At 47.3% G+C, this 15,600-nt stretch overlaps 1 protein-coding gene across 2 annotated transcripts in view; it reads right to left on the minus strand.

Annotated features, from left to right (window-relative positions):
* The window catches only part of TNPO1 (transportin 1), a 1,970,728-nt gene that overhangs the window by 691,572 nt on the left and 1,263,556 nt on the right, over window positions 1-15,600 (minus strand). For both annotated transcript variants that reach the window (XR_011280658.1, XM_069627508.1), the window contains exon 15: window positions 10,350-10,457. Coding sequence is in view for 1 of the 2 variants with exons in the window: in XM_069627508.1 (XP_069483609.1) it covers window positions 10,350-10,457 (108 nt within the window). In the remaining variant the exon portion in view is untranslated. The remainder of the gene's footprint in view (window positions 1-10,349; window positions 10,458-15,600) is intronic.

Genomic DNA, 15,600 nt, shown 5'->3' on the forward strand with positions numbered 1-15,600 from the left:
CTTGGCTGACATCAGTATTATCGAACTGGCTGATAAAGCGGAGGTCGAGTTGGAGGCTTTGAATTTAGAACTCACTCAAAATCAGCCCCATAATCCATGTGAGGCACCCACTTTTGACTCTCCGACCCCATTGGTTGACATGATAAATGAAGATATGTCTAGACATGACCAAGGGGACTTACAGTCACCCTCCCAGGGAGGGGATGGGGTGTTGGAGGCCAGGATGATTCTTCAGCGCTTCACAACACGCTGAGTGAGGTTGATAAGCGCATTCGTCTGACTCACCCCACTGTATCTGCCTTAAATATGATGTAAAGTTCATTTGTCGCCTTATAAGATAACATCTGGGCTGAACTGAAATCTACCAACGCTGCTCTGGCCGATGTGACCCCTAAACTTGAGGAAATTGGGTCTGGAGGTTTGCTTCGGTCACTTTGGGGTGATGGAGGCAGAGGCAATATGTAAGGAGCAACAGTTGATTGTTAATATGGACAGTGAACCTGGGTCCGTTATTGAAATTTCAGATGATGTATGTGTGGATGACCATCCAGGAATCGGTTGATGTCTTGGGTGGGATTATCTTGCCAATTATTTATCCGGTTCACTATTGGTATTGCTGCTGTTAGGGAGAATTCTCATTCTATGTCTAATTTCCCTTACCTAGTGAGTCCCACAGCAGCTTTGCTGGATTTCTGGAGTACATTTTTTCCACTTGGTAAGAGTGTGAGCTTTTCCCCCACTCTTACCTGTGTTTTGCCATGTGTATTTCATCTGTTTTTCCAATTGTGGACTCTGGAGTACACCACTTCAATAGTCCCACTCTTGTGTGTTACACAGCACCCTCAGTGCAGTGACACAGGGTTGTCTTTCAGATTTCCCACCGACTCCATTTCTGGGGCTGACTACTGTCCCCCAGAAAAGGGTAGAGTTGCCATTAACTTTACATAGTCAGTTAACCACAGATCCAGTACACCCCATCTTACATGGAGTATTGGAAAGTGATAACTCTTAGCCTTTTTTATCTGTACCTCCTGGAGCATTGTTTCGCTCCCTTAACATTAAGACTTGGCTGGTGGCAGTGGTATGTACTCTAATTTTCCAACCACAATTAAATTACATAACGTTGTATTGTTTTAGTCTATTTTAGTAGCCTCAAACTTTAAACCCGCTAGCCCAAATACTGTTTATTTCGGCTCCGGTTGGGTTTAATTGCCATTTCTTTTTGTTATCCTTCTTGGGTCTTTCTTTGCGCGGCAAACCAGGTTTGCCTCCTTTGTTCGCCAACCTTTGGCGGGCTTCTGACCAGAAGCTTTCCTTTGTCGTCTAGGTGGGCTGAATGTGAGGGAGGGGTGTGGTCACCCCCTGCACAGGGTCTCCTTGGAGACCTGAGTCGCACTTTGTGTTGATTGGCTGAGGTGGTTGTCCGGGCAGAACACCCCTGCTGAGTGATTGACAGCCATGCTGTGTGAATTGGGTATTTTGGCATAAAAGGCAGGACTCTTGGGCTACAAGTCAGTCGCCACTGGAACTGCAAGGAACCGAAGAGAAGCGGATGAGAGGACAGCTGCTGCAACCCCAAGTCCCGGTGAAGCCCTGCTGCAGCCCTGAGCTATCTATCCTTCAACGACAAGAGAAGATCCAGTCTGGAGTCTTCTTCCCCTGAGCCTGGTGGGATCAACCAGCTTGTCTTTTCTTCAGTCAGAGAATCCTCTCCTGGGTCGAAATCACTGCTGTGCTGTAGTGGTCCGGATAGCCATCAGAAGACCCCTCTCCCGATTTAAAGGAGCGCACCTTTTATTCATCATCGTTCTTTTTTGCTGCTGCTGGCCTCATCCCTGGGTAGTGTAGATCGCTCCAGACGGCGTCCTTGTCCCCAACACTGAAGCCGCAGGAACCGTGAGTCTGCAGTAACAACTGCCGTGGCACCAGCTTTTCTCTAACGGAATAAGGTACTGTGCACTTGATCATTCTCTCCGTCTGACCAGCCAGAATCGGGGTGAACCCTTTTCCTCCACGAAGATTTTTTCTTTCTTCCCTCCTTCTCATAACTTTTCCTTCCATTTGACAATCTTACGAACTCTTGGCATTTCGAATCTAGAACTGTTCAATGTGTGATCCTCAGCAACTGAGCATCTGCTCCATTGACACTGGCGCAGGCCTATTGACTTTAATCTGCATCTTTGAACAAGTCCTCGAGTCTCCTTGCCTTGAAACAGTATTGTCTTTGATTTGTATTCACTTTTTCCTTGTTTGAAATTCTTAAGTACAAAGTGTGTTTCAACTTCGTGAGCATTTCCATCCGTGGGTACGCGTTAGTATCGCAACACCGGTCTGCAAACCCTAATGTACTTACCTTGAATTTACTGGCACAAGTGGAATTGGTTGTGTGTAGTGTATTTTACGTGTTGTTTTGAATTTATAGAAGTGAAGTGTTTCAGAACAGATGGTTTAAAAATAAATGTACTTCTATTTTTTACTTGAAACCTTGAGTCAGTGTTTGCTTGAGTCACAGTAATTGTGGTTCAAAGACTTTGCTGCAGCTTTGGAGGTCTGCAACCTCTCAAGGCTCTCGTCAGCCTTGCTGCCAAACAGCTGAAAACCATCAAAGGGCATGTTCAGGAGATGGGAATGCACATCATGGGCAAACCGCGACTTCTGCAACCACGCAAACCTGCTTATCACGGTGCTCGCACAGTCTGCCATGTCCAAACCCGACTGAACGGACCCGCACATGGCATCCTTGCCGTCTTGCACGAGGGCTAGAAAACCATCCCGTTCCTCTCCTTCGGGAACATGCTCAGCCGCCAAAGACAACAGTTCCACAGAGTGTGTAAATCTCGCTAAAGCACAAGTGGAGTTGGCCGCCTTCAATGCCATACCCCCAGCCAAAAATACCTTCCTCGCCCAACCATCAAAGTGCTTATCGTCTTTATCATGAGGGATGGTAGGGCAGGCAGCCTGCTTCGAGGAGGCCGTAACCGCCTGCACCACCAAACTCTCCGGAGTAAGGTGCATCGATAAGTAGCAGGGGTCACCACTGGATGGGTGGCATTTCTTCGGAAGAGACTTATAACTGCTGGTAGACTCTCCGGAGCAGTCCAAGCCGCTGCCAACCTCCTTTGCAAAGCCATGTGAAACGGCAACACCGGGTCAGTTGGTGGACCTTGATCCAGGATGTCCGTCAAATCATCCTGAGCAAAATCGACAGATGGAGCAGACCACCCCAAGTATTCTATCACCCTTCACATGAGACGCTGATAGGAGGAATCCGCATGCGCCCCAGGCTCAGGTCAGCCAAACTCCACCTCCGGAGAGTTGTCCACACCACTAGCGTCATGTAATAATTGACGGAGTTCCTCCATCTGACTTTGCCCAGACAAAAGATCATAAGGGACACCAGGAGGCACAACCATCTCCTCATCAGACAGTTCCTCAACCTCTGAAATGTCTTGCAAAAGCTGGGAAAACTCCAATCTAGGAGTAGGAACAGAATAGGGCTTAAAAAACAGGCCTCTCAGACTTTCTCTGACATTCCACAGCCCTCCTGGGCACCTCTGGCAAATCCTCCATAAAACACCATCAAGGGCGCCGAGGGAATCTGCGTCGACCGAGGCGCGGATGGCATGGACAACTTCTTCGAGGGTGGAGCACCGAGAGTGTCCCTCCACGGACACAGTGCCGATGGGGTCGACGCCTTCTTCGAAGGCTTCACAGGTTCCAACTGGCTCGATGACGTCGAGGACCGGGACCTGGATCTGGCACGGCTATGGTGATCTCCCTTGTCCGAACGGGACCTCGACGGCTCCCGATAATCGCCCCAACCGCCCAGGGGCAAAGGAGTGTGAGTGGTGGACCGAGCACGTTCCTTGCCAGCTTCTTGCGAAGGCGCGGACGGAACTGGGCCTTGCGACTCGAAAATCTCCAACATCTCCCGGCGGAATGATTCCCATTCGGCCGGCAACGAAGACTTGGTGGGACAAGTCAACCGCCTGGCGGAGTGCTCTGACAAGGAAGGCGATCAGTGACGGCGCTTCCTAGAATGCCTCGATGAGGCAGAGGAATGGCGGGAACCAGTCCTAGACCGAGACCCCCTGGATTTTTGTGGACGTGGAGAGTCGCCCCTCAAGTCATCGGTCGAAAGCCCAGCGGATTTCGATTTATGGGGCTTAGACACCCTACCTACCTTCAATTTCTTTTTACGTTCCCGCAAGGCCTTAAACGTCAGGGACTGGCAATCCTCGCAGTCGTCGGTGGCGTGGCTTTCGCCGAGGCACCAGAGGCAGATGTTGTGCGGGTTTGTGATGGACATCTTCGAACCGCAGTCCCGACCCTTTTAAAAGCCAGACTTCGGGGTAGTAGAAGACAAAGACATTGCTTTTGAAGAGAAGAATGGAGTGCGCTGAGATTCCGAAGGAAACACTTTTGCGGAAAAAACAGAACTGAGGCTACGGGTGTTGTGCGTCCTATATAGAACATCTGGTAACGTTGACCCTCGAGGGACAACGGATCAACGCCATTGACACAGGACGCCCTCTGCCGAAAATTTTCCGAAGCAGCACAGCTGTGGACATTACCTGTCATAGATGTGGAATACGTCGGAGGACACAATCCCCTCGAAGACCTTTTACTGCTCAATCCTTTTGTAGATGGGGTCTTTCGGGTGGTGGATGAGTGAATAGACTTCGATCCTGATGGGAAGGTTACAGTCATGGGTGATCTGAATGTAGACTGACCATTCCCACCAATTGTGGGAGCTGATAAAGATTACTATAGGGAACTCGGGGAAGAAATTTGTGGAAAAGAAGTGGAGCATGGGTTTGGGTGGTAGAGGGTTATTCCTTTTGGTTGGAGGAACCGCTGATTCCTGGAATACTGTTGAATGGCATACGTGGCACAGAGGGGACAGTTCTTCCTCGATTGATTATATCTTTGTTGACCCCTGTTAGGGGGAATTCTCATGCAATGGCTAATTTCCCTTACCTAGTGAGTCCCTCAGCAGCTTTGCTGGATTTCTGGAGTTTACTTTTTTCCACTTGGTAACAGTGTGAGCTTTTCCCCCACTCTTACCTGTGTTTTGCCATGTGTATCTCATCTGTTTTTGTGATTGTGGACTCTGGAGCACACCACTCCAAGTAAGCCCACTCTTTTGTGGGTTACACAGCACCTTCAGTGTAGTAACACAGGGTTGTCTTTTAGGCTTCCCACTGACTCCATTTCTGGGGCTGACTTCTGTCCCCAGGAAAAGGTTAAAGTTGCCATTAACTTTACATAGTCAAACAACCACAGATCCAGTACACCCCATCTTATATGGAGTATTGGAAAGGGTTAATCCTTAGCCCTTTTTATCTGTACCTCCATGAGCATTGTTTTGCTCTTTTAACATTTAGACTTGGCTGGTGGCAGTGGTATCTACCCTAACATTTCTACCACGATTATACTACATAAACGTGGTATTGTTTTAGGCTATTATATCAGCCACAAACATAAACCCGCTTGACCAAATACTTTCTTTTGGCTCCGGTCGGGTTTATTCGCCATTTCTTTTTGTTAAAGTCCTTCTTGCGTTTTACTTTGCGCGGCAATCCAGGTTTGCTTTCTTTGTTCACCGTCTTTTGGCGGGCTTCTGCCAAGAAGCCCTCCTCTAGTCGCCTGGGTGTCTAGGTGGGCTGAATGTGAGGGAGGGGAGTAGTCACCCCCTGCACAGGGTATCCTAGGAAACCCAAGTCGCACTTTGCCATGATTGGCTGAGGTGGTTGTCCGGGCTGGACAACCCCCCTGCTGCTTGATTGACAGCCAGGCTGTGTGAATGGGGGATTTTCGCATAAAATGCAGGACTCTTGGGCTGGAAGTCAGAGTCGCCACTGGAACTACAAGGAACCGAAGAGAAGCGGAGAAGAAGACGGCTGCTGCAACTACCCCATCCCGGTGAAGCCCTGCTGCAGTCCTGAGCTATCTACCCTTCGACGACCAGAGAAGATCCAGTCCGGAGTCTTCTTCCCCGGAGCCTGGTGGGGTCAACCAGCTTATCTTCACAGCCAGAGGATCCTCTTCATGGTCGAAATCGCAGCACACTGCTGTAGTGGTCCGGATAGCCATCTGAAGAGCCTCTCCTGTTTTTAAAGGAGGGCACCTTCTATTCGCCACCATTGCTGCTGGCTTCATCCCTGGGTAGTGCAGACCGCTCCAGACGTCGCCCTTCTCGTCTCCACGACCTAAGCACCAGGAACCGTGGGTTTGCAGGAAACTACCAGGAACAACTGCCGTGGCACCAGCTTCTTCCTTGAATAAGGTACTGTGTTCTGCTTCGAGGAACTAGGGTGAATCCCTTTTCTCCTTCTTATAACTTTTGCTTCCTCTGTTGACAATATCCAAGTACTCCTGGCAATGTTGAATCTTGAACTGTCTGTGTGTGATCCTCGACAACAGTAACCCGGTTCCACTTGACATTAGCTCCGGCCTATGGACTTTTGTATTTCTGTCAGTGTTCTCTGATTCTGTCTGCCTTGACAAAAGTATTGCCTATGATTTTTGCCTCCAACTCTCTCTGGTTAACTCAGGTGCTAAGTGTGTTTTTGCCCCGGTAACATTTCTTTCCGCGGATACACGTATCTTTCGTAAGACCGAACTGTCATTACTGTCAAAAAGTGATTGCATATGTATTCCCGGTAACGTCTTTTGTTTCACAACACCGGTCCATTAAAACATAGGGTACTTACCTTGAGTTATACTGTACAAAGTGAATTGGTTGTTTGTAGTGTATTCTACGTGTGGTTTTGAATTAATAGAAGTGTTGCGTTTTACAGATGGTTTAAAAATAAATGTACTTTTTTACCTGAAACCTTGAGTCGGTGTTTGCTTGAGTCACAGTAACTGTTGTCCCTTTGTATAATCTCTGCTACTGCTCATATACTCTTGAGATAAGCATGGCTGCTTTCCTACTGCTACCACTTTAACATAGTAGTACAGGCTTGTACCAAAGGTGAACTTGCATTACCACTTGTAGTCTTAATTGTGTGTAGTGGTCGCTAAGGGCACTGCACAGGTTTCTGCCTAACAACCCCTTCTTAATGAATTGTTGCCGGTCATTTGATATTCTTAGAAATGACTGGAGTGATCATTCCATCCGCACTGCGCGGTTCGACTGAGTTCCTAGCATCAGGAAATGTCTGCAAAAGCTCCAACTGACCGCTAATGTGGTGGGTACTGCAGTCAGATGGACTGATTTGAATATTCGCCATCTGAATTCCAAAATACTACAGGCACTCAATCGTTCGACCTATGAGTGGAAGCTTACCAACTTTAATGCATTTGCGTTTCAGTCATTTGTAGGTCAAATGATTGATGGGTTGGGGTGTGGAGTTAAAAGTCACCGACAGGTTAGACATGCCCACTGTTATAATGCCAAACTGACACGCAAAAAAGAATGAGGAGCGCTGTGAAACGGACCTAGCGTGCTGACCATGAAGAGGCCACCCATAGGTAGTTAATTAGAAGCACAAGCAATCATAAACATGATTGCAAATCAATTAAATTTGAAATGCATCAGAGTGATGCTGAAAAGATGCTTGGGATCCTAATTACAGCCGATGTGAGCACCTTTTGGTATCTGGTTAATGGGCAGGACCCCAATTACGCAACCTGCCAGTCAAACTCAATATCTGAACAAGACTGGATTAAGTTCTAAGAGGAAAGTTTTGGGTTGTCTAAGGCGGACCCCACATTGGTATTAGATCTAACCAGAGTGGTAAGATGGAATCCTCCTCTAGACCCTGAAACCATTCAAAAACTGATCTCTAGGTGCAAGAGATCACGGGCTCCCGGGCCTAAAGGCCTCACAAAAAACACTCTGAAGGACAATCAATCCACCTGGGCCCATCTCCTGTACCTGGTGTTTAGCGATATTATCTCCATGGGTGTGACTCCAATTTCTTGGAATACAGCACATGTCCCGCTCTTCAAGTGTGGTAGCAGGACTGACGCATCGAATTACCGCCCTATTTCACTTATCGATGCGGACTCTAAGATCTTTTCGTGTTTCCTGCTATCTCATCTTGAGGAGTTGGCATGCATGTACCATCCGTTGGACCAATTCCAGATTGGCTTCAGGAAAGGCCACGCGACCAACATTAATGGGCTTGCCCTGAAGTGCTTGCAAGAAACGGTGTGGATGACATCACAGGGCTGCACGTACATGGCCTCGATTGGCCCGACTGCCGCGTTTGATCATGTAGATCGAGGCAGATTGTGGAAAAAGCTGGCCAATTGGGGCATGCCGTTGGGGCTCTTGAGGCTAATCAGTGGTGTCTATGAAAATTGTTGTGCCCAGGTCTGCTTAAACCAAAGGGGGGGATCTCTCGAAGAGAATTCTATTCTACCAGGGGGTTAGACAGGGCTGTACACTAGCCCCCTGGCTCTTTAACCAATATTTCTCTGACATCGCACTCTCGCTAATGAAGGAAGAAATCCTTGCTCCTAAGATTGGCAAAGAAAACGTTATTTGGCTTGCATACGCAGACGACCTGTCAATTTTTGACCACACTAGGGTGGGGCTACAACGGTCTCTTACACATTTTGAAGTATATGCTAAAGCCAATGGGCTAATAATTAATCCGAATAAAACTAAAATTCTATCCTTCAGGAAAGCGAGGGCAAAAACCTTGGGGTTCATTGGTAAATTGGGTGGGACTCCCCTGAAACTTGCTGGGTCAGTGCGATACCTGAATTCAACTTTTCAGCCTATAAGGGTTGTAAGGTAATTACTAAGCCCATTATATATACGGCTAAATTATTGGAGGTTCTGCTGGTTAAGATTGACAGAAGGTTTGGCAAATGTTCCCCGAAACCCCCTTTGATGATCTTCTAACGAAGAATTATTCCTAAATTAACCTATGTCCTGGAATTACAGTCTGAGAAACTAAGAGGAATATTGAACCGAATAGAGGGCCGCATTTGGAGAAGAGTCTTGAGCGTCCCGAATGCGATCCCTATTTCTGCAATCAAATTTGAATTGGGGATAGTCTCGATGTGGGCACGGGTACAGTGGGCTTGTCTATCTCTTTATTTAAAAATTAAAACTGCAATGCCAAATACGCTGTAGCATCGGATGGGTAGAAACCTATATTTTTCACAGACGCTGATCTCTTAAGGATAGATCAGAAGCCATCCTCGATGAGATTGGAACATCCATGGACATCTTGATTTCAAACCCCATGAATGTTAAACGCGCCTTATTTGATCTGACTATCAATGACTTTCATTCATATCCCTCCTTACTCCACTTGAATCATGAACACAGAACCCGAGGTTCGCCTACAAAGGTTATTCTGCAATTGCCAGATAGATCTTACAGAGGCACTATTCTTAGGGCCCGATGGAATGTCTTACCTACTAGGGAAATTTTAGCAAGGAGATCTCTATTTTCATTGGGCGAAGCCAGCTGTAGGTTCTGCTCGGCCAATTTGGAGACTAAAACATTTGGTTATGGAGTGTGTCTCACTACAGCCATTGAGGGTCACATTTTTGGAGCCCCTTAACGTGAATTCTATTCTGCATCATGAAGAGTGGGCATGGAAACGGTGCCTTCATATCAACACCATCCATGAGGGTTTAGCACTATCACGTTTTATGAAAAGTTTGAATTTGTAGTATGTATCTACTGCTATTCATTGTTCTTTCCTTTTCCCATTTTTAAAGTTTTACTGTGTATGAACTATGATATAAGAATCAGATATATGTTTTTTTACTTGATTTTCATTCTTTAAGAGAGACTTTTTTCTATGTAGGGATATGAGGTAAAGTGTGCCTGTATTGTTTATTTAGTATCTTAACAATATGATTATTAATATTGATGGTGGACTGGTTATTTTTTTATGTTATGTTCTTGGATTTTATTATATGTTTCTTGCTGTTTTGTAAAGGTTTAAATAAACCAAATACAAATTTTAAAAAAACAAGCAGGGAGGCACCAGATAAATCTATTGTCGATGCGTCAATGGGACTGAGGTGTGGCGGCGGAGTCAGAGTAGAGCATGCTCTCTGCGCGGCACCACCGCGCGCCTCTAAATTTAAAGGGGAAGAAGGTTTTTTCTGGTGAAAAAGGTTCAGTCTTCCGTCCCTTGGAAGGGACGCCCATACAGTATGGAGGAAAGGGGGCTATGGACTAAGAGTACACGTTAGTCACTACGGTGAGTAACTTATAATTTATTAGCAACAATAGGATACAGAACATTTCTAAAATTAGGAAGCTGCGGGCATGGTGTTATTGTGATCAAAGACCAACCTATTAGCCTTTACGATAAAGTTAAAATTGTGACCAACACATAATAAAAAAGCAACAAAACTCGATATACCATTGATTGTGCAAGTGTCTTCTGTACAAGGTTCACGCAACGCTGATAAACGGGTTCACAGTATGGAAGAAAGCCAGATTGCAATGCTGTGGCAACTGAAGACAGGCACTGGAAAACAAAAGCAATGTATTGTTATTTAGGCTTGCCAACCAAACTGCTTAATGAAATTCAAACTTAATTAAAGTACCTCAACATTTGGAAATATTAAGATGATGTTCGGATTAAAAGAGCACATTTCCTCAGACTTATTTAACAATATAAACCATTGCAAACAAATCCAAACTGAGGACATGGCACAAACTACTAGCTGAAAGAACAAGTTACTTCTTACCTTGTAAGGTTCTTTCGATGTGATGTTCCTCCGACCTATTCTTATCTATGATATTTGTATCTCCAGCTTGCTGGCCTCGGAAATTTTTTACCAGTAGAGGGCGCCGTGCGTCGACGTCCGTCGAGTAGGTGCTCCTCGACGGCCACCGTATCGACGCCGACGTCATCATGCCTATAAATGGCCACGCGCAGCGTCCGTTGCTCAGCTCCGTTTTGTAGAGTAAAGTAGTGATTGTATGAATGGTTACTACCCTTGAAGGAGCGTAAGCTGCAACCACAAGGGAAATGTTACTGCGGGGATGGATGGGAGGGGCGATAAGGAATACGTCGGAGGAACATCCCATCGAAAGAACGTTACAAGTTAAGAAGTAACTTGTTCTTCGAAGGGATTGTGTCCTCCGACGTATTCCTGATCTATGATAGACTCCCATAGCAGTGGAATGTGATTGGAGGCGGGAGTAAGAGATGCCATATTACCCTTTAAGAATGAACAGCGTGTAACACAGCTTTCCCAAATCTAGTCTCTTGACTAGAGGAGGAATCCAGGCTATACAATGTGGTAAAGGTATGTGCGGACGACCATGTGGCAGCCACACATGTCTCTAATTGGTACCCCTCTTTGAAGAGCTGAGGATGTTGAGATACCTCTGGTGGAATGAGCCCTTAGATTTTGAGGGCGCTCTTTCCCTGCCAATTTGTAGCATTCCAGAATGGTTAAAATAATCCATCTGGAGATGGTTTGGTTATTGGTAATCCCAATTTATGTCCTGCGTAACCTACAAAGAGTTGGTCTGCTTGTCTAATTTTAGCAAGTCTACTGATATAAAAACTCAAGGCTCGCTTAGGGTCCAGCCTGTGTAGTCTCTCTTCCTCTTTCCCCGGATGGGGAGGAGGATAGAATGAAGGTAGAGTAATCTTCTGAGTAATGTGAAATTCCGAAACTACCTTTGGGAGGAAGTTAGGCTTCACCTGTAGCACTACTTTGTCCTTGTGAAAAGCTGTATGAGGAGGTTTACAAGACAGGGCTTGTATCTCGCAAACCCTTTTAGCAGATGTTAATGCTACCAATAAAACAGTTTTGAGGGTGAGAAACTTCAATGAACAAGAGTGGAGTGGTTCAAAAGGAGCACCTTTTAGGAAGTTTAAAACTAGATTTAAGTCCCATAAGGGAACTTGGAATGGTCTTGGAGGGTAAACATTAGTTAGACCTTTCAGGTATTGTATCACCAATGGAATTTTGACCTTTCAGGTATTGTATCACCAGTGGAATTTTGAAATACGATGGCTCCTCTGCAGTGCGCTTAAAGATCGATAGTGCTGCGAGATAGCCCTTAATAGTGCCAATTTGAAGGCCCGAATTTGACAAATAAAGTAAGAAGGATAACATCGCAGGTGTACCACATGAAAAGGGTTCGATATTCTTCTCTCTGCACCAGCTGCAAAATGTATTCCAACGGCAGCGTTATAGAGTCTTAGTTGCTGGTCTTCTGGCCGAAAGCAACACCTCCATGACGTCATCTGGAAGGTCCCAATCCTTGTACCTCAACCTTTCAGATACCAAGCGTGAAGGTTGAGGGTCTTGATGGCTGGATGGAGAACCTGACCTCCCTTCTGCGAGAGAAGATCCTCTGTACGGTAGACGAATTGGAGGACAGATGGACATGTCCAGAAGGTCCGGGTACCACGTTCTCCAGGCCCAATCCGGGGCAATTAGGATCATGGTCTTCCAAAACCTTCTCAACCTCCTGATCATTTGAGGAATGACAGGGACCGGAGGAAACGCGTACAGAAGTGGGAACTCCCAGTCCACTACGAACGCGTCTCCTAGAGCTCCTCTCGGGGGAAATTCCCTTGAGCAAAATCTGTCGCACTTCCTGTTGATACTGGTGGCGAACAGATCCACTTGAGGGGTTCCCCAAAGGGCGAAGATCTCTTGAAGGACTTCCAGAGCTATCGCCCATTCGTGGGAGATTGTGTTCTGCCTGCTCAGAGCGTCCGCTGTTAAGTTCTTCTCTCCGGCTAGGTGAATTGCCGATAGAGAGTCCTTCCTGAATTGCCCAAAACCAGAGCTGCATCGCCTCTCTGCACAGTGGCAGTGACCCTACGCCTCCTCTTTTGTTGAGGTAGTGCATGGCCACTGTATTGTCCGTCATTATCAGGACGTTTCTCCCCCGTACAGACGGCAGAAAAGCCTTCAGTGCCAGTCTGATGGCTCTCAGCTCCAACAGGTTGATGTGTAGTCTGGACTCCGATGGAGACCAACGACCGCTGATGGTCAAGTCGTTGCCATGGGCTCCCCACCCCGTGAGTGAGGCATCTGTGACTACTGTTATCTCCGGCCATGGTTGCCAAAACAGTTCTCCTTTCAAGATGTTCTCTGGAGAGGCCCACCATTGAAGGTCGTGGGCTACCTTGTCCGGAATCCGGAGATCTGTCATCCTCCCTGAGAATTGTGACCACTGAGTCCTCAGTGCCCACTGAAGGGATCTCATTCTCAGGCGGGCCTCTGGCACAAGGAATATGCAGGATGCCATGAGGCCTAGCAACCTCAAAAAGTCGTAGGCTGGGAGACGTTGGGCATTTTGAAACCTGGTGACCATCTGCAGAATATCTTGAGCCCTCACCTCTGGTGGCGAGGCTTTTCCCAGGGACGTGTCCAGGACTGCTCCAATGAATTGGAGTCTCTGTGATGGTATCATCTGTGACTTCTTTAAATTGAGGGAGAAGCCCAGCCTGTGAAGGGAGTGGCAGACAATCTAGTTGGATCCGAGCTTGTTCCGAAGAAACTGCTCTGATCAACCAATCGTCCAGGTAGAGGTAGACGTGAATCCCTTCCCTCCTTAGACTTGCAGCCACAACCGACATTAGCTTGGTGAAGACCCTCGGGGCGGAGGTCAGCCCAAATGGCAGAACTCGAAATTGATAATGAGAGTTGCCAATTGCGAACCTCAGGTACTTCCTGTGCTTGGGATGGATAGGCACATGGAAATAAGCATCCTGAAGGTCCAGAGATACCAACCAGTCCTGAAGCTGGAGGGCCTGAAGGATCTGAGAGAGGGTTACCATCTTGAACTTGTCCTTCCTGAGGAACTTGTTCAATTCTCGTAAGTCCAGGATGGGTCTCAGTCCTCGGTCTTTCTTTGGTATGAGAAAGTAGGGGGGAGTACCAGCCCTTGTTCCTGTCCGCTACAGTACCGGTTCTATGGCACCTTTCTCTAGCAGGTCTACAACTTCCTGCAAGAGGAGCAGATCCGGCACTTTCAGAGGGCTATTCCCCGGTGTTTGTCTCTGAGGGATGCGTAGAAAAGGCAGGCAGTAACCTTGGGCAACTGTCTCCAATGCCCAAGCATCTGACGTAATAGCCTGCCATTCCGTCAGATGGTGAGTTAACCTGCCCCCTACAGGTGTCTTGTGATGGGAGACCTCAGAGTGGTTTGGGAGCGGCTGATGCAGTTGCCGAAGGTAAATCGGCTCCTGCTGATGCGGCTTTCTTTCCTTTACCCCGTCCACCAAGGGTAAATTTTCCTTGGCCTCCGAGTCGGTCTTCCTCTGCCTCTTCCATATGAGGAATAATAGCGAAAGGACCTTCCTCTCCAAGGGGATCCTGAGGGACGAAAATTAGTTTGTCGGATAGCAGCTCCTAGTGACTTAGCTGCTGCTTTAGATGTTTGTAGTTTTTCCAAACTGTCATCCGCCTTTTTACCAAATAGGGAAGAACCGTCAAAGGGCATATTTAAAAGTCTGGCCTGTACGTCAGAAGCAAAGCCGGACTTTCGCAACCACGCATGCCTGCGGATTGTGGTGCTTGCTGCCATGGCCCTGCTGATACTGTCAGCAGAATCAATGCCAGTTTGAAGGGACTCACACATTGCATCCTTACCATCTCTGATGATATTTAAAAATGCGTCCCTTTCTTCTCCTTCCGGAATGCAGTCAGCCGCCGATGAAGCACACTTCCCAGACACCACAAACAGATCCTGTGAGGATCCGTCAACGACATTTTCTTCCCACAGTCTCGGCATTTTCTGAAACCGGACCGAGGAGTCGTCGGGTCGGAGGAGGAAGCCATCGAGTACGAGTCGGTTTTCTCGAGGAAATATGAATATATATCGACTGATGAACTGAGCAACGGTATTCCGAGGCACACGAAGCACGGAAAAACTGAACTGAGCAACGGACGCCGCGCGTGGCCATTTATAGGCATGATGACATCGGCGTCGATACGGTGGCCTTCGAGGAGCACCTACTCGATGGACGTCGACGAACAGCGCCCTCTACTGGGGAAAAAAAAATTCCGAGGCCAGCAAGCTGGAGATACAAATATCATAGATAAGGAATACGTCGGAGGACACAATCCCTTCGAAATAATGTTTAGTTAGTGGTGCAGAGTAGCATAATTATGTAGTGTTAAATCAAACCCTTCAAAGGAACGCTCATGTATCAGACATTTAAATCTGGTTACTAAGATGGCACATAACAATTTACTTTGTGTTTTGAAAAGCACCACTAGTATACAAAACACGAGTGTCCCATTGGCTGTGAGGATTAAGTTCAAAACCCTCTGCATTGTCCACAAGGCCTTCTGGGGCCTGAGGCCTCAATACCTTCAACTCTCTCTCCCTAAATATCGTCCTTCTCGAACTCCCTCAGGGTCTGTCGCTTCTCCAAGCAACGAGTTGGCAGTAGATCTCGCTCTTCAGGTGGGGCCACCCTCTGGAACAGCCTCCCTGCCTCACTGAAACTTGGAGAACCATCTCTGGTTCCGGAAGCACCTCAAAACCTCTCTCTTTGCTTCCACTTTTTCTCCTCCTCTCCCCTGCTGAAACTGCACTGGTTACCTGGACACCCGCTGATCTCGGGCCCAGGTCCCCTCCACTGCCAGTCGCACTCCTGAACTGGCTTCCTGGCAACCCCTGCACTC

The sequence above is a fragment of the Ambystoma mexicanum genome, chromosome 6p, assembly GCF_040938575.1.
Source record: "Ambystoma mexicanum isolate Mex_15411 chromosome 6p, UKY_AmexF1_1, whole genome shotgun sequence".
Lineage (NCBI taxonomy): Eukaryota > Metazoa > Chordata > Amphibia > Caudata > Ambystomatidae > Ambystoma > Ambystoma mexicanum.